Source organism: Paramisgurnus dabryanus, chromosome 7, assembly GCF_030506205.2.
Source record: "Paramisgurnus dabryanus chromosome 7, PD_genome_1.1, whole genome shotgun sequence".
NCBI classification, from domain to species: domain Eukaryota; kingdom Metazoa; phylum Chordata; class Actinopteri; order Cypriniformes; family Cobitidae; genus Paramisgurnus; species Paramisgurnus dabryanus.
Window position 1 is genome coordinate 29,538,938 of NC_133343.1, and position 20,535 is coordinate 29,559,472.

The following is a 20,535-nucleotide window of genomic DNA, read 5'->3' on the forward strand; positions in this document are numbered from 1 at the left end:
TAGGATTTATGTGGTTTGGAATTGCTAAAATGTGTTTGTATACAATTTAATGAAAATATTGACTTGCAAAATAATTATGCTTGCGGTGTGATTTAGCAAAAGTAGGCTACTTAAGTAGGCAACTATTTATTATTTGCGTAATTGATATAGTGGTTTTAAACCTTTAATAACCTAGTGTTAGCATTACTTATAGGCTTAGGCTACTTAAAAATTGTGTGCATATGTAATGATGATAGTACATATCACTGTACAGAAGGCTACAATGTAACAACATAAGTTAAATGTATAATAACAAGGTAAATCATTGACTCTATATGCACACAGACAAACAGCGTTAAAGTTAACTCAAAATTATTTTCCATAAATTATCTTTTGAAGAACACACTTCACAGTTTGGAGTGACACGGGATGACATTAGGACTAAACTATCGCGTCAGGTCCTGCCTACGATGACATCACAGAGTCGCCGCTCGAGACGCGGGTTTGACGCGCGGCTTCATTGACGCGCTGTGCAGCGGGCGATGCGGAGCGACACTTCACTCGTTTATCCGAGCGCATCATTCCCGAGCAAATTCTGTGAGGAGATGGCAGAGAGAAGTCGAGGAAAGCGAAGAAAACAGGCAAACCCGCGGAGAAACAAGGGTATGTCACTCTTATTAACACTTTTTAAGTGTCCGGCTTTATTTCTGCACGCATTCTTTCACACATACAGATATTAAGAGTTTATTTAGCGGAAACTAACACAGATGTGCGTTGTTTTACAAACTACAGATCATGCACAAAAGCAAACCGATCAGACAGATTGGTCAGATATCTTTACTTTATGACATGAATTTGAGTTTTACTGTGTGCCTGTGTTTGTGCTGGTAAAGTGAGAAGTGGTTTTTGCATTCACAGCATTATTTTCTCATTCAGACGCATTTGTTTCTGCAGCATCCACGCGTTTATTCTTATACAGAATGTTGCTTTCACTTCTGGAAATTATTGTCAATTAAATAGTTCGTTATTAGTTTAGTTTAGTAAGTAAATTTTTCCATTAACAAAGATGGAAAATACTGAAAACCATGGGATATTTTCAGACAAATTTCCTTTTTTGCAATAGCTTACATTCAAATTAATCATCAGTTTTAAAAGCAATCATCATAATAGAATTAATATTTGGATATTCATTAAATTCCCATGAAACTCACAAAAGTGATTTAATTATTTATTTTTATTTATTTATTTATATATTTTTATCAAGATGTCAGATAGTAAAACAGTTGTCAATCGTGTTTCAATCATTTAGAATTGATTATTGATTACCCTAAATACTTCATCATTAGAATAATTTATCTTTATGTTGTGCATCATTTGTTAGATTTATTAGTTAAGATTACACGAGCTGAATACCTTTATCGTTCTTCAGAATTTCTGCTTTTTTCATATCAAGTGAAATGTCATTGAACATCTTCATGTGGTCTCACATCCTTCTGTTGTTGGTTTTATTTGTCTGACCCACAAAAGTCACACAATCTAATCCACATTCATTATGGTATTTATCTATATTATATCCACACCGTATTTCTTATAGATAGAGATATTTTGCTTTTGAATTTTACATATGCTTAAAGCATAAAGAGTTCTTGTGATATTTAAAACGTCCGTTAGTGGCTTTAGAAAAGACAACGTGTGAAAGTGCCATTTAGAGCCATTTTATCTATTGTGTTTCTAACAGTTACAAGTGTTATACACCAATTAAAGACTTTTCTCTCACATCTTGAGCACGCTCTCTGGGCAGTGTGTGTGTGTGTGTGTGTGTGAGAAAGGTTCCTCATTTGGATGCAGGGTAAGGTGTCAGCTTTGTCAACCTCACACCCGTGTGTGATCCCCCAGAGCTAACAGGCTAAAGGCTATCACCCAACCCCACCCCATCACACACACAGACAAACACACTCCTGAATGTATTTTCATTTAAACAGTGAGATGCATTGATTATCCTATAGAAATAATTCACAGATGTGATGAAGTCAGATCCCTTCACAACATCAGACATAAGTTTGTGATGGACAGGCGGTTTGAAAGGCGTGAAATGATAGCGTGTTTAGTTCATTTGTTTTTATGATAGCCTCCAAAAATGTGTGAATGTCTTTGTGTTAGATAACAAAATATTCGTCTGAGCCCAAATGCAGATTTTCTCAGTTAACTCAGTTATGTTTTACTGAACTATTGGCAGTGTGATTTGTTATAATAAAGGTGCTTCACATAGAAGAACCGTTCAGTCAAAGGATCTTTAAAGGATCATTTCTTTCTAAGCTTTTTATAAGAACCTTTTTGTGAAGTTTAACAGAAGTAACTATACACACCAATGGTTCACAACTACACAATACTGTCAGTATTTGTTTTATCTTAATAGTGTGCTTGCACTTTCTTTAAATCTAATGACCATCATTTATTAATTTCTAATCTTGCTTTGCTGTTTTCTTATGTAATGCAATGAAATGTAGGAATTGACTTTATACAAAACATTTTTAAATACTTCTTAAAGGATTATTGCACCTTTATTAAAAAATCCTGATAATTTTCTCACCCCCAAGTCATCAAAGTTGTTTAGGTCTCTTTTTTGTTGAGAAGAAATCAAGTTTTTTGTGGAAAACCTACCAGAATTTTTCTCCATAAAGTGGCCTTTAATAGACCTTTTACAGTTTCAAAGGCTCTAAACGATCTTAACAAAGACATAAGGGTCTTATAACGAAGTGATCATCATTTTTGTCAAGGAAATAAAAAATGTTGTACTTTTAAACCACCAATCTCGTCTTGCACTAGCCGTGTGAAGCGTCAAGCACGACCTTACCCATTGCGTATTCACATTGAAGGGTCATGCATTAAATATGTGAAACGCACACTTGCGGATCATTTTAAAAAGACATTCATTATTATCATTTCACATTCAACAACGTCTGTACGCTCCTCTTTCCCCACACTTGTAAACACTGGAGCTGTAGTTTCACATATGTCATACGTGACCTTTCCACGTGATTACGTAAGGTCACGCTGGCACATCACACGGCTAGTGCAACACAAGAAGTTGTGGTTTAAAAGTAAAAAACATAACAAAAAAGCCTTAAAATCTTGGATGACATGGGGAAGCAAATTATCAGGATTTTTGATGAAAGGGTCATGTACACTGTATATGAGATACTGTCCTGCTCAGAGAATAATACACAGAACATTGCAGACGCAGAGCCCAACATTATCTATTCCCAATCTTTCTCACAAGTGTGTGTGTGTGTGTGTGTGTGTGTGTGTGTGCGTGTGTGCGTGTTTGTGTTTGTGTGTGTGCATATGTAGAGCAGATGATTGTGGTGAGAAGAAACAGCTTCTCTAGAACGTTCATGGTTTATTTCATGGGTTAAGTGTCAACAGCAAATTTCTTCAACATTAAAGGATTAGTTCACCCAAAAATAAAAATTCTCTCATCATAAACTTTTGTTCTGCACCTAAACACAAAGTTTCTTGATTAAATCTAAACATTTCATAAAAGTAACCTGAAAATAAATAATCTTTTAAAGTAAAACAACAGCTATGTGTGAAAATAAAACACAACCAATCTTCAACATTTTGGGACTTATACATGTACTGTATCTGTAGTTAAAGATATTTTTATATTAAAAGAACTGAAAGAAAGTCTGGGAATATCTGGGTTGGTGTGAGGGTGAGTTAGTTATGAAAGAATAGCATTTTAGGTGACCTTTTCCTTAACTATCAAACAGATGTGAAATAATGAAGTACGAGGATCTGTCTTTTGCTAATGTGTGTTAACTACAGACCAAACTAAAATGCATTTGGCAAACAGAGGAATGAGGGATAGACGGTATTTGTTGTAAACCGTAGGCCGATGCATTGTGTGTCTTTGGCTTTGTTGTGCCGGCACGACTCGAGATCGGCACGGCCTTTGGCCCTGGAAAACAGTGGAACGCTTTTATCTGACCGGGCGAAAGTTTAACTACATCCACACTTTTCAAAATTAGCATGAGAACGGCAGATGTTACTTACTGCAGTAATAATAGCTTTCCCTTTCCTATCCATCTATACTACGACGTGCTACGTCTCAGGGTGGCGGCCGCGTGGCTTGTTTTCATTATCGTGAAAAATTAGTTTGTCATGACTCGAGTCAAGTTTGAGATTGAATATTTGATACAGTTTTACATGGAGAAGAAATAAATGTCATTGGACTCTTAACGTCTCATCTCTGTTATCTGTCTTTGACCTGATGTGTAGACGCAACGCTGTTGTTACAGCTCATTTCCGCTTTTCTCTCTCTCTCAGCTCGCTCATTTCTCTCTGACGATTGCCTCTCCGCATTTTCTTTTGTCAAGTGCCAATTTATTTTAACTCTCTTTCCTTTTTTGTTCATTCGCCTTCATTGATTTCCAAACCTTGGCCTTTGTAGGCAGCTGGGATCCAGCTGTGTGTCTGCTGTCGAGTGTGTGTGTGTTTCTTTGGCACAGTCTTGTCATAGTGGGCAGAATACGAGAAAACAAGAGAGAGGAAAAGAGAGAGAAAGAGAGAGAGAGTCGCTTGTCATTTTGGACAACAGTGAAGAACTGGGCAAGGAATCAGAGAGATTTGAGGAGAGAGAGCGAGCGAGCGAGACAGCGAGGAGTCCAGGCTCCAAGGTTTATTAGCGCAGCTCCCCGAATGAGAGGACTGGGCGTCAGCCGCAGCGGGAGAGAACGATTGTATGAGAGAAAGAGGCGAGGAAATCACATAAAGAGACAGTAAACGTTTCATATTAAGAGGATGTGTGTGTCCCATCGTGTGATATCTGACTGAACATGTCTTTATAAAGAAACAGAAATGGTGAAAAAGTTCTGTCTCATGGCAGTTAAGTACAGTGGTAACATTTTATAATAAAGGTATATGAATCATAATGAACTAATACCTAAATTAATTCTTATTTAAATATTAACTAATGTTGAGTTAAGGCATGTAGTAACTATGAACTACAACATGGCTTCCTTGTTAATTAATACATTAACTAACAACAAAAACATGTAATTTTGTACTTAATGACGACTCTTTATTAGCTGATGATTAGTACATGTCTTAACTTAGCATTAGTTGAGGTTTAAGTAAAATACATGATTTTTTTAGTTCATTATTATTCATGGACCCTTATTATAAAGTGTAACCGATACAGTAGTCAATCTCTGTGTCAAACTCTGTGTCAAACCGTCCAGCATATATTATATAGTATAAATCAAGTGCAGTATGATATAGCAAATTTCTTATGTGCAGTTTATTTCTCATAAAAACATCAGGCTTTATAAGAATGAAGTCTGATATAAATAATAGTCAAGTGTGCAATGAGAAGTTGTTTCCTGAGCTCAAATTTATTCCAGCAAAAACAGAAACACCTAAAATAATCTTAAGCATGATGTGTGTTTTAGTTCCCATTTATGCTTTAATGTCTTAAATGTTTCTCCCACTGAGATTAAATGGAGACTTTCACACAGATCTCCTGTACTTTACATGTTTTCATGTCCATGCTCAGATTTGATAAGAAATTGTGTTGAATTCTGACATTTCAGGATGAACTCCACATTTTTTAAGATTCCAAGCAATATTTCTGTTTTAATTTCTGAAACTAATACATCATTAAGATCTGACATGAGAAAAAACGGTAACACTTTATTTTACGACCCGCAAAGTACCGCGTAATTAAACCGAATTTACAGCGTACCTATTTGTAACAACAGAGTACCTCTACAGTACGTACTTGTAGTTATAAGGGAATAATATTTTAAGTTTGGGGTAATAAGGGGGTAAGAATATATGGAAAATTATTCTCTAAGTATTTCATAACTACAGGGTACCTATTGTAATATTATGTGGTATGTATGACTTACGTCTATGGGTAATATGGTCTATGTGTAATAGGTTTTTTTTTCATATTTGCTACTTACCTGAGGAAGTGTTTTGTATAGCCTACAGTTGATGTCTACAAGCCACGTCGGCAAATAAAATATAACACACAATAAAGATAATAGCAACTTGTACCTCTTTGATCTGTATATGTATTCATGAGTTACGAGGTAACTCTTATATTTGCGGGCTGTAAATTGAAGTGGGGCTTATTCCCCGCTTGTTCTGTGTATGTACCAGGTAACTCTTATATTTGCGGGCTGTAAATTGAAGTGGGGCTTATTCCCCGATTGTTCTGTGTATGTACCAGGTAACTCTTATATTTGCGGGCTGTAAATTGAAGTGGGGCTTATTCCCTGATTGTTCTGTGTATGTACCAGGTAACTCTTATATTTGCGGGCTGTAAATTGAAGTGGGGCTTATTCCCTGATTGTTCTGTGTATGTACCAGGTAACTCTTATATTTGCGGGCTGTAAATTGAAGTGGGGCTTATTCCCCGATTGTTCTGTGTATGTACCAGGTAACTCTTATATTTGTGGGCTGTAAACTAAAGTGGTGCTTTGTTCACCTCTTGTTAATAAATGTTATAGGGTAAATACCATAAACATACAGAATATTGTTATTTTTATTTTAAAACAACTTATTTCAAAACATCTTTAAAACACTATAATTAAGCCAACACTTAATGTTTATTATCACATAACTTTTATTTAAAATAAAAAGTCATGACAATTTTTCATTGTTTTTGCGGCTTGGCTTCCTCTGTTGGTGTTCTTGTCCACTCGGATGATGAGTTGATGTCGTCTCACAAATGCTGTTCTGCATTACATATAAAAAAAAACATAAATGAAAGCCTTCAGTAAATGTTTCTTCACTGTGCCTTGACAGAAACAGAGTTTTCTAAGCCAGTTACGTTTATAAATTTTAGGCTTACTTATGTGCTAGCTAACCTGCTACCGTTAGCTAGCAACTTTCTTGAAAAACATTGTTTGAAATGCGTGAGTCATGTATTAACAAAACCAGTCACCTTATCCAGCATGCGGAACCTGCTAACATCACTCGCAGCTGTACTCCACAGTGTAGAACGTTTTTAAAACCTCTTAAATAAATTTCACCTCAGGATCGCGTTCCAGCAAACCTCCTGCAGACGACCGCGCGTTCTACACCTGCGCAGTAGTCTACGCATGTAGTCGTCTTTTGCTTTAGCGGGAGCTGATATCTGCTGTTGTTTCATTCTGGTTTGCCATTGCATAAATTATATTTGGCTAAAATACTTGTGTTTACAGTAAATAAATTGCAAAGCACCACTTCAAATATGTCCGCAAATGTAGGAGTTTCCTGGTAAATAGGGAATAAGTTGCTATTTTTATTGTACTTACCTTAAAAAAAAGATAACCACATTAAATCAGCTTGACTTTTGTTATTAAAAGCAAGTAATATAGGCTACTAAAATAAAAGTGATATGCTGTTATATTTATTTGCCGATGTGGCTCGTAGACATTGACTGTATACAACATTCAGTAGTCAATATGAAAAATTCACAATAAAAAATAAATAAAACATAATTTCCCCATAGACTTGACTAAGTCATACATACCACGTAATATTACAATAGGTACCCTGTTGTTATAAAATACTTAGAGTATAAATAATTTATAATTCTTCATATTCTTACCCCCTTATTACCCCAAACTTAAAATATTATTCCCTTATACCTACAGGTTACCTACCCTGTTGTTACAAATAGGTACGCTGTAAATTCGGTTTAATTACGCGGTACTTTGCGGGTCGTAAAATAAAGTGTTACCGAAAAAACATTTCCCCTAATTGTGTAAAAAAGAGAGATGTTTAAGTAGAAGTTTAGTCGCTGTAATGTCACTCATTTACAGCTTTTGTACGTCTTGTTTGAGGACAGAACTCACACACTGAGGTGATATTCACCCAACTGATGTGTTTGTTGAGGTGATATTTTCATGTGCTTGAGAAAGTACAGAAGCCATCTACACACACAAACACACATTTAAAAATTCACACACACACACTTTCAGCACAAACAAACACTAAAGAGTTATGATGGACTGACGGGTTGTAAACACTTTATCTCTACTGACTGATGTCTGTTTGAATTTTGTGGTAGTTAGCTGCTATGCTCAATTTAAACACACACACATACGCACGCACGCACACAATTGTCATTTCTTCATTATTTGAAACCATTTTATTTTAGATGAAATCAAAATTCACTTTCTTTATGCATTCATGGTCGGTTTATGTTTATATCATTAGCACATAACGTTTTGTCTTAGTAATTTTTCTTCCAAATATAATGAACTCGCTCTATTTAGACTGAACTCGGTTCATTTTCAGGCTGAACGGTTGTTTATTTTAATGCTAACTGTCAGTCAGAAATGCATATATCACCATTTCAATAACTGTTAAGAACAGTAGATTTACTCTTGGGATACACAAAAAATCAGCTGAAGGGTGAAAAAAGCCTCAACCTCCTGATTAAAACTCAAATCCTTTTGTGCATAAAATCAGGTCAAAGTTTAATGGCTTGTAAATGCAATTGTAGATGTAATGAAATCTTTATGTAATTATGAGAAGAGCTTTATAAAAGTTGTCATGCTGAGCTGGTATGAGTTGTGAAAGTGGCATCATGTTCTTCTGTTCAAAAAGTTCAAAGTTAAATTAAGTAAGTTATTACTGATATAAATCATTACTGTTATATATCTAATATAACATCAGCTACTTTACTAAGAAAGTTGAGAGGTGGAGCTGATTATTATGAAATGACAAAAGACAACCTTGTTTTATTTTGGAGTGACGCGTCATGCAGTAATGAATTGTTATAAAGTATAGAAGAATGAAATTCAGTGTGATTTGTATCATTATTTTAAATGTGTAATGTGGGCTTTAGCGTCATCTAGCAGTGAGATTGTGAATTACAAGCAACCTCAATTTCGAAACGCAGTGAGAAGCTACGGTAGCTGCCATAGGACAAACATGTCATCGTCTGAGACAAACTGAAACACGCTTTATAGAGCAGTTTATCTGTTTAGGGCAACTGTAGAAAAATGACGATGAATTTCATGTAAGGAGACCCGCGGTATATGCAGATTAAAACAGCTGAGGTAATAAACACATAACAGTTCATTATATAAGGTCTTTATACACCACTGATAATATAGTTATGTAGATTATATTGCATTTCTGTCAAGAGATCCTCCTTAAAATTACACGATGCACCTTTAATGTTTTTTGGGGTGGCAGTGGGTCAGTGGTTCATGTAGGTTGTCTACAAATCAGTAGGTTGGTGGTTCAATCCCCGGCTCCACCTGACCAAGTGTCGAGGTGTCCTTGAGCAAGATACCTAACCCTAGCTGCTCCCGACGAGCTGGATGGCACCTTGCATGGCTGACACCGCCGTCGGTGGGTGAATGTGAGGCAAATTGTAAAGTCCTTTGGATGGCGATAGGTCTGTTAAAAGCACTATATAAATGCAGTCCATTTACCATTTTGTGTAACTTTGTGATTCTATGATGACATCCGGCTGTAATGTTGAGTCTTTGTGTAGTCAGCTGTTGTGTAAGACTTATTTCATGCGGTCTTGGGAAAACATTTGGAATCTTGTGTGTTTCTTTGGGTGTGAGGAGAGATTTGTAAAGCACAACAGACCTCTGTTGTCTGCGGCTGAGGACAGCGAGATGAACTTTCATGGATAATGAAGATGCTCGTCCTTTAATGGATATATATGAGCAGAAATACATCAGTGGAGTGTGAATCTCCATGTAAACCAATCGACACTTTTGTACATACACACGAGAGATCCAGAGAGTTCCTGAGCTCGGTGCCGCCCTTCTGAAGAGTGGACCGCACTGACGCCACACACGGTCCCCCCCAAAACCACATCATACACGCACACATTATACACACACATCAAACACACACACACAGCCCACGAGCCTTCTGCTTTAACTTACAGCACACACACACACACACACACACAGTTCTCCAGTGATACACATCAAAGAAACTCTTAAACTCCCCGTTTGCCGTTAAACTTCCCATTTTTCCAACCAACTCAATTTCATTTTATTTTGTTCTTTCTTCCACTTTTCTTTCTTTTTGGCGAAAGCATCAGCAATCTCACACACGCACACCATACACCATAGACTTAAAATACAGCTGACTGAAAAGACCACAGTAAATCTTAACCAAAATAATTTGAACTCAAATCTGTGTACACATTACATAGTTCACATAGTTAGCCAGGTGTATAATATAATATTCAATATATCATACAGGGATAGATGATATGCTTTGTTTTATTAAGAGCAGCAAGTTATTTTTGTTTGCTAGAGATGAAACTTAAAACACTTTGGTGTGTAAAACATGATTCTGCCACAAGGTGGCATTCACTCCTGAAGAATGCTGTAAAGAGCAAGAAAGCGTGCGCTCGACCCTGCCAAAATCTAATCAAACAGTTTTGTGTTTTTACAGCACAAGTGCTTTGAGCTCTGAGGTTAAGCAGCTCTCCATTAAACAATGCAAGCTGTGAGATTCTGGATTCTTTAATGACCACAGATAGTGGTGTATTCGCAAAACCCCAAAGCTAATTTCTAAGCAGAATGTTGCAAGTGATGCACAGCTAACCAACTTTACCATTATACAGCAGTTAGGCTTAAAGAGAGGCTTTATTTAGCCCCCTTACCCCATTAAAACTTCAAAACTGTTGTGCTGGTCCCTGAGAATGTTCTAATATTCACCAGCCGCTATTGTGCGGTCTGCACAAATGTATAAAATACTGAGCCACATCAGAACCACTGAGAGATGTAGCAAACATTTCTTAGATGGGGAGATGGAAAAAAACAGAAGGAAAACAAATTTGGGGGGAAGCGAAGGTATTTATAGTGCGGTGAGAGCGAGAGAGACAACGAGACAGATCGGAGACAAGACGAATGATGAAGAGGCATTGATTTTATTAAGAACACGATCTGTGAACCATCACACACTCCCTGTGACATTCCTACACTTATTACACACACACACACACACACACACACTCATGCACGCACAGTCACACACAAACACAAACTCACACACACTTACATTCACTCATGCAGACACACAAGCGCACACACACACTATCAATGTAAATGAGGACATTCCGTAGACTTTTATTGTTGTAATAGTTATAAATGCTATAACCAAACCTAGAAACTAACCCTGACCCTAACCGAAAACATTCTGCATTTTTACAATTATAAAAAAATGATAGGATTTTAAGAAATGAGGACATCCCCAAAAGGAAGACACACACACACACACAACCATAGAAAATGATTTTATGTGTTTTAGGAGCGCATCTTATAACACTGCTGTTAAAAAACACACATGAGATCATCAATGAGATTAAGAAAAGAGCGTTTATAAGACGCTTTGGGTAAGTCATGTGTTTCTTTGGATTCAGAAGAGATCTTAAAGGTGCAGTGTGTACATTTTAGCGCCATCTAGCAATGAGATTGTGAATTGCAACCAATGGCTCAGTCCACCCGAAAGACATAGAAAGCTACCGTAGCTGCCTGCCACAGTACAAACATGTTGTTGTCTAACCCCTGAATTTCCACCAACTGAGGAGCGACTGCGGATTATGATGTTAAATTATGACGTTTTGCTGGACCAGCCCAGATCATGACACGAGATCTCGCAAATTCAGGTATGATCACGCGATATAGTCACGGCGGTGACGGATTCGGAACACAGTCAGTGGAAATACACACATTGACTTGAATGGAAACCGATTGACTCCGCAGTTGGTGAATATCGGGGTTAAGACAAAATACAGTTGTGACGAAACACGCTCTGTAGAGCAGTTTGTCCATTTAGGGCTTCCGTAGAAACATGACAGCGACTTTTATGTAAGGGGACCCACGTATGGAGATAAAAAACAGCTCATTTTAAGGTAATAAAAACAATACAGTTCATTATGTAAGGTCTTTATGCACCACTGATCATATAGTTATGTATATAATATATAAGATAAGTCATTTTCCTTCTAAACATTACACACTGCACCTTTAAACTCAAGATACAGTGATTATTATTATTAATTCTTTTGCACATTTTATTCATCATTTGTCATTATTTCTATTGCAGATATTTACACATGTGCTAACTAAGTGACTGTGTTTTACCATTTTCATTTCTTCTGTATGATCACATGCAGCCATCAATTACTACAGTAAAGTACAGTAAAACATCTCTAGTGCCGTGTTCATCTCCTTTTAAACTAAAACTGATGTAAGATCTGTTATGGGATCATTTAACTGAGACCGGATCCGAGTAAAACATTTTTCCCAAGCAAAGCTCGCATCTACGTCCATTAAGACATTCGATCTGCCGCATCTGTCATCCACGGCCAATGCTGCTTCACATTCGGCTGCGTTTGAATGCACATAATCCAGTGAGAATGCAAAACTCATTTCATCAGGGTTGGCCCCTTTGATTCAAATGCTTCACGGTTTACAGTAAATGTGACACCTTCAGCTCTAATCAGACGAGCCGAGCGTGCAGAAACACAACAAAGGTGTGACTTACTAAACAAAAAAAAAATAGTTGTAAGGAAAGTCTTTGCATATAGATGAAAGAAGGAGTGTTTGACACATGTATGTGAGAAAATGAGAAAAGGGAAAGACACGAGACCCCTGACTAAGATTGTGCGAGATATTCAAGACGTCGAAGGTATGAGGAGTTTGTGGAAATTCCCTGCGCTCAAATCTGGCCAAAGGCACGATGACACAAACATTTACCGAGCTCAGCGCGATGCTGCATGACAACACGAGACGCCGCCAGGATCTCTGTTATCAGCAGACTTCTCTGAACATACAGACGACTCGACCTTAACTGACCTGTTGTGATATAAGCAAAACATCATGTTATCATGACAACATCAGACTGATGTATGTATTCGCTGACTGTGAGAGAGGAAATCATGACTTTCTTTCTGGTTTCACTGCAGTTAAATGCAAGTGTCAGCCACAAATCCTCAGATATTGAAGCAGGTGAGGTGTGTAACATCCGGTCAATTTGCATTAGATTTGTCACTGTGTATGTGAATGTAGGCCATTTTCTCTTGTGCCCTATATGACTGTGGCCCTGTTTCTTCTCATACTGACTGCTGACAGCACACACTTTTAAACACGATGCTTGTTGCAGGGTTGAGATAACAGTGATCTCATGTGTGTCTCTGGTTAGAAATCAATATCACTTCTTTGAGATCCAGTTTTTATGTAACAGCTCTGTACTTCAGATGCAAATAAAAGTGATTAAAGGTTCTTCACAACCATTTTTGTTTCCTCAAAGAACCAATTCTAATACTACGTACACAGCAAACACGCAGCATCGGTTTCGGTAAACCATTCAATGCAAGCATCATTGAAATTTGGCTCCCCTTGTGATGTCAGAAGGGGATCTTATTATAATAACACCGCCCCTTAATCTGCACTATCCAACCACGGCACTGCCATTTAGAGCAACTGAGTTTCAATTTCAACAAACACCATGATGGCGATCTGTGTTTGTATTTCATCAGTTCATTCGCATTTTAAAGGACACACCCAAAAACTGCAAAAAATTTTCACACCTACAAAGTGTACATTTTAACATGCTATAATAAATTATTTATAAGGTATTTTGAGCTAAAACTTCACATATGTACTCTGGGAACATCAAAGATTTATAATTTTAAAAAAGTCTCTTAAAAATGTCCTCTTTAAGAGTGTGTGTCAGCAGTTAAATGAAAAATTGAGGAGAAACAAAAATAAAAATCATAACTAAGATCTTCATCTGAGCTATATAAGAGCGATAAGACTGTGAGTAGATGTGTTGTGTAGGAGGTTTGTTATCAGAATGAATACACACGGAGCGAAGGGGTCGTTCACTGGTGTACAGATGATGTAAACCCTAACTAGTGTTGGTGTGTATATTTGTCCACACACTGTTAACCCCTGAGATGTATTGTACACACGTGTGTTCAGGTGTGTGACGTGTCTGTAGCGTGTGTGTTGTTGTGTATGTTAGTGTGAGATATATCATGGAGTGTAGTGGGAGGTGTTGTAGCTGTGATGTGGTGTGTTTGTGACTCATTGTTAGAGTGTGAAAATAGTCGAGTCAGATAATTCGCTGCGTGTTGTTAAACTTCTTCGAGACATTCGATTTGTTGGAAGTTCATAGAAAGGATTTTGGAGGATTCTTAATTACGGATCTCGACACGTGTGACCTCGTCTCAGGTAAAACTTCATGTGGTTTTGCTCTTTTTGCTGATTCTGGCCGTGACCTTTGCAGTTATCATCACTGTGTGGCTCGTGTAGGGTATTTGCTGGTTTTTGAAACTCGACCTTTTAAACTAGCTGTGTGTTACGCTGGTAAGTTGTGTGTGGGGTGAAATTAACCTCTGCTGTTTAAAATGGTGTCTCGCATTTTGAATGTGCTGCTTCCTTTTAACGTGTCGCTCTTTACTCACAACTTTACATTGATGGGGTTTTTTTGTCGATTGCAAACGTATTTAAAATTTGGATCCAGTAAGAGGGAATGAGTTTGAAGATGACTATTGAATGATTGATGTGTTACAGTGAATTTTGTGTTGGCCAGAAAAACTGAGCCGTTCGTGCTGATGTTCATTGGATTGATTTACTTCAGTGTAAACACATGCTCTTTAAAACTAAGAAATACATGTGTGTTATATACTGAACATTTATGACTGTGTGTTTTATAAAATATTCATCCTTATACAGAAGACGTCGGAGGCCGTAATCCGTGATGAAGCATTAGATCAAATTGTATCAATAATATTTCACGTACTGTATGATCTCATAAATGCAATACAATCCATCATCATTAAACAAAAACAAAAAGAGCAGATGTATATTATTTTTGTATCTTTCCGATTATCTGATCGTATTTGTTTTATTATGCTGTGACAGTTTGTATAATAATGGATGATTTCCACGGCTTCATCCATCAGAAGATTTTTCTGTATTGACACACAGTGCGGTCCGCTGTGGCACTACACAGATTTATTGGCTGAAAGAGAATCTGCTCGGTCCACACAGATAATTCGAGTCGTCTCTTCGTGATGAATCCAGCCAAACCGTCACTCCGTTCTGCAGTAAATTATACTCCAGCGGCCCGTAATGCAATACAGGCCCGGTTCTGTCTGTCTTCACCACCCCTACTGTATAAAGTACAGAGGAACCCCAGCGCCCGCTGCCAATCAATCTGAACAAAGCAATTGTGATTGTTTTATTTGATAAGACTACAAACAACTGTTTTTCATTATCTTGTGAGATTCTGTGTAGCTCAGTGGTAGAGCATTGCATTAAAAAGTCATGGGTTTGAATATACATATTGATCAAATGTATACCTTGTAATGCGCTGTAAGTCTAAAAAAGCCAAAATTTGGGCTGTCAGTGAAAGTCTAATAGACGTCTAACCACAGCCCAAGAATAGACGATGTGTATACGTTTTAAACATGAAAGGAAAGCAAACACCTTGAACACCTGTTGACTTTGCTTACATGATGAAATATAGTTCTCAAAGTTATTTTGCCTGAAACGTCATGTAACCAAATTTAAGGTTATTTAGGATAGAAGTGGGTTACTCATAGCCGGAATATATTGGGTCTGTACTGTAGTTAGCTGTCTCCATATTGCTTGCTGGGTTTGGATAAAAGAGTCTGCATAAATGTAATGTAAATTCTTAAAATTTTCCACTGAATCACAATTCATCTCATTCTTAACTTATAGGGGCGTTTTCCCGGACCAGGTTTAGGTTGATCCAGGACTAGGCCTTAATAATATTAATTCATTTAAAACGTTTTTACAAAAATATCTTACAAAAAAACACTACAGATGTGCACCTTAATACAGAACAATGTCAATTTTTTTTTTACATTAAACAGGACAAGGTGTTTTTAAATTAAAGCAGCTCAAACATGCATTTTAGTCTGGGTTTAGGATAAGCCCTGTTTGGGAAACCAGCCCATAATCTTTAGTAAAATAAAAACAATTAAAAACATATCTTTTTCCAAAAATACTTAGATATTGACTGCATTTCTATCTCTTATATCTGTATGTAAAAAAATTGAAATCACAAAATTTATTTTTCTCTCAACAGGTATTGTTTTGAAATAGTGACAACTTTTAACTTGGTATAAGCACTTCTTGTATTATTGCCTCTTTATGACAAATCGCTTTATTGTTCCCTAATTGCTTTGGATGAAAGCGTCTGCTTAAGTGTAAATGTAGTGATGGAGTTTATCTGTGTGCTGCTGGACACTTTCATAATCTCACCCATAAACCTAAATCTACTAATAAATCATAATTCACCGACAATATTTATATTTGTGTGCAGAGCAAAAACTTGTTTAAATCACAAGAAATATAGTTTGAGTCTTGATTGACACGAATGTACTAAGAGGATAAAACAAATGTACTGAAAGTCGTGAGACGTGAAACATTGTGTGCCGATGGGTTTGATCCCCCCGTCTTCTGCACAGTCATAACTGGAAAAGGCCGCAGTCATGATATGCACAGTGTGTTTGTGTATCTCTATGTGTGTGTGTTTGTGTTAACAGCACGTGTTAAATGTGCCCTGTACATTGAGCAGAGATGCATTACACACACACACACGCACACACACACACACACACACACACACACACACACACACTCGCAGCATCATGCGTCAGTGCTGCATTGTTTGTTCCATTACACTCGAATTGAAACTGTAGTTTCCTGCGTGCTGTAGCAGCAGATATCTATTAGTCTCACACACACAGCCACACAATACTGAAAATCAAACTCAACAACAACTTCTGAGTGACCTTTAATGCAGCACTCTTAAAAATGTCTGTAGTAACTGTTTACCAGTAACTTACTGTAGATTTAAATTGATGTTATTTACTGGCAACATGTTTGTTTAAAGTTAAATGAACATTAACAACTTTTTATCTTTACAGAATTAAACTATAAAATAACAGACTCATGCAAAGCATTCTGGGAAACAAAATCTGAATGTTGATGAGGAGTTTTGGTTCCCAGAATGCTTTGCATGAAGTTGATATTTTATAGTTTAATTCTGTAAAGATAAAGACTTGTTAATGTTTAATATTCATTTAACTTTAAACAAACATGTTGCCTGTAAATAACATCAATTTAAATCTACAGTAAATTACTGGCAAACAGCTGCATAACTGTTGTGTGGCTGTGATATACATATAATACTGTATATACACTTAAATATTAAACTCATAATAATTTTAAAGTCCTTTACGTTGATATTTTACATGTTTAATTTAGCACATGCTTTTAACATAAATTACAAATGAGGAAAAAGACTAAAAGAGCAAATATATATATATAAACAATGTCAACCCAATGATGTTATTTAAAAAAATATTTTTTGTGTGAATTAGATTTCATTGAAAACTGAATTTTTACCTTGCTCCCGAGCTGTGTGTTGACTATGATTGTGTTCATTTAATGTGCTATTAATAAAGAAAATACAATTGTACACTTATGTACAATCTCTCTGATCTCTTAAAAAATTATTTCTTTAAATGAATGAAATAATTCCAAAGATGAATAGGTCATTAATCGTTTATTTATTAGTTAATGTATGCCAGAGAATTTCTCAAGTAATGAGGTCAATATGACAAATACTGTGAAGTTTCACAATGTGAAAGCGACCCCACGCACAGCGTATGAGCTGATGTTTCGTTTCACACACAGATATGATCGGTCCTAGGTTTTTTAATAATTAGATTTTAAACTAAAGGTCAATCTGTGAAAGACGGACACACGATTTTAAACTCTGAAAGAAAGCGTGCCATCTCACGTCTGCTGGGTTTCCGTGGTTCAAATAAAAATATCAGGCGTTTTAACAGCTTTCAGGCCTTTATTTTCCCATGTGCCCTCGCACAAAAATACTGCACACCCACATCCCATTTGAGAAAATTATAATGCCGTGAATCTATTCAAGTGTATTTATAAAAGCCAGCTGATAGAAATCACAGCCTGTTCTCGACTTAATCAACTTCATACCCAACATTTGAGTGATTAGACTGAATCAAGTTTCAAACACACAGATGGGATTATGGGTGTGCATGAAGAGGAATTCTTTATATAATGCCAAAGGCAATCATTTAAATAAAAAGAAGATTTTATTATTTTAGTAAAAAGATGAGGTTTACGTGACATGATTTTCACACATTCACTGGTTTAAATTCCTGTTGTAAACTCAGCATTCTGAGAAACTCTTTCTCACATGAGCATCTATTCCATTGGTTGTAAACATTTATCTCACAAGATCATAATCTTAACCCTGTGATTAACAACTAAACTTAAAACTATCTTATCTTCTTGTTTAATTACTGAAATGTTCCACTCACAGATCGCATGTTTGTGTTGTTAATTTTCACATTATTTTTCAAACCTAAATGAAAGATTAAATATTGTTACACTGACAAAAGCAAATAGCCGAAAATTTATAATTTTACACCCTGCTAAAAGAAAGTTTAGACTTTTTTGTATTTTCCAAGCCTAAATGCAGAAATATTCATTGATAAAAAAATCTAAGCGTCAGTACATAACAAAATATTAAAGTCTGTATCATCTGATCTTTTTTCACAGTAGCTTTACTTTTCTCAGTTTTGTTTTCGATGAGTTTTACTGAACAGGTGTCATTGTGATTTGTTAGTCAGTGGATTTATGAAGTTCATACGTAAGGGATAATGTACAGGCAGCAGGTTGTTGTCGCAGAAATCAACCAGACAGTGTGATCAGTGTAAGGGGGTTTATTTCAACGTCACAAAAGTTGTGCTATATAACTGAACAGGCATTGGATTTTGGCGTATGTATTGCAAGACTTTTCACATTTTTTTGTGTGCGATTTATACGCATTTCATGAATAAAACCTTAAATCTAAGAGGTGTGACCAAAGGGTCTGTTTTGGGCCCCTGCTCATTGTTGTTCATGTGATTTCATGTGTCTCGTGTCTTTCTGTTGTTAGGTGACATCGAGCACTGTTTGGGTTCTGAGGGTGAAGATGAAGGTGGAATTTGGGGGATGGAAGCTCCGGACAGCAGAGATGCTCAGGATAAAATAAGCGTCACGGCCAGCGAGAGTCCGGAGATCAGCAGTTCTCCGAGAGAAAGCTGGAGAGACATTGAAACCACGGCCAAAGATCCAGAACACACAGAACACAGCATGTTCAGTAAGTTCTCATGAATACAACATCTTCTGTGAAGAAGAACATCATCTAAAATTATGAAAGATTTTCTTATAGACAATAGCAGAAAAAACTGTGTTGGAGCACCACCAGTATTCACAGATGGTTGAATTTTTTCAGTGTCAGAACTTTATATAAAAACCCAATTCAATACATGTAAAAAGGGTTAAATGGTCTTTATATATGACCTTATCCCCACAGCACTTTAGTCCCAGAAAATTTCCGTAAAATTGTCAGAAAGGCTTCTGTGTGAATACAAACACGTCTTGTAAATGATCTGGGATCTCTCCCATAAGAGGACCTACAGTAGTAACATTGCCGTAACATTCACAGAAAGCATTCTGTGTTAACAAGAGGCAGAAAAAACACCATAAGGGGCGTGACGTAGTGAGGATGTATGTGTCATCGCAAACAGAAGTTATGGTTCAGCTCTTTGACACAGGGATTTAAACGCAGATCAACATTCATGATGAGAAAGTCTGCAAACTGAATCAGAGATCAGGGAGCTCGTCACTATCAGAGATCATTCACCAGCATGACAGAACAGAGCATCACACGCTCCGTATGATCTTATCAAAAACTAAAATGCACGCTCATGGTTTCTCAAGAGAGAAATCACGGATATTTATCAAACTTCCGACGCTGTGGAAAATAAAGTGCAGGACTTTAAATTCATCACGTGTTATTACGGGATCTTTACTGTATGTGCGGGAATGCACGCACAGATTCCTAAAAATCATTGGCAGTGTAAATGAACGATCCCGCATTGACGCATTTTTCGTAATCTCTGTGTGAAAAGGGTTTATGATTCAAGCTAAATTGTGAAGAAGAAAATTTCCTTTGAATATCAATATCTATTTGTCTATATTAAAGGTTTCAATTAAAACCAAAAGAGTTTCACAATCTGATGTCATAAAAGCTTTTTAAACACTCATCTGAAGAATCTACGAAACATCAAACATTTTAATATGAAAGGAAACGTATACAGTAACTCACTTCTAGGCTGTGTCAATAATAGCATGCCTACGTATTACTCATACTACTTTCTGTAGTATGCAAATCTTTTGTGTGCATATGATATACTTACAGTACAGTACGTGACCTACATCCAGAGCACAGTGCAATGTAAAAAAACTGCATTTTTATAAAAAACTTTAGTTAAGTTATGTCAACTTATTGCAGGAAAAACTTGAAATAGTAGGTTGTTTTAACTTCACGCTGCATTTTTTTACAATGTGCACACCATAATAATACAGGAAAAATCTTTGTTTGGTTAAGCTGAAGTGAACAGTTTTTAGAAACTCTGAGTCAGGACAAAGTTCAGCCTGATTACGATCT

The 20,535-nt window shown here is 36.6% G+C and overlaps 1 protein-coding gene and 1 long non-coding RNA gene across 3 annotated transcripts in view; one reads left to right on the forward strand and one right to left on the reverse strand.

Annotated features, from left to right (window-relative positions):
* The first annotated feature begins 486 nt into the window (after window positions 1-486).
* The window catches only part of LOC135757750 (zinc finger E-box-binding homeobox 2-like), a 30,466-nt gene continuing 10,417 nt past the window's right edge, over window positions 487-20,535 (forward strand). The window contains exons 1-2 of one of the 2 annotated variants that reach the window (XM_065272441.1): window positions 487-642; window positions 18,979-19,182. In XM_065272441.1, coding sequence (XP_065128513.1) covers window positions 522-642; window positions 18,979-19,182 — 325 coding nt within the window. In that variant the 5' untranslated portion in view covers window positions 487-521. Of the gene's footprint in view, window positions 643-14,020; window positions 14,199-18,978; window positions 19,183-20,535 lie in introns of those variants that run through there. The other variant, XM_065272442.2, reaches the window with a different exon arrangement.
* On the reverse strand, window positions 6,468-7,710 carry LOC141282414 (uncharacterized). Its single transcript, XR_012337056.1, has 2 exons — window positions 6,935-7,710; window positions 6,468-6,726 (listed from the first exon to the last, which is right to left on the reverse strand). It is a non-coding gene; the product is annotated as an uncharacterized lncRNA (long non-coding RNA).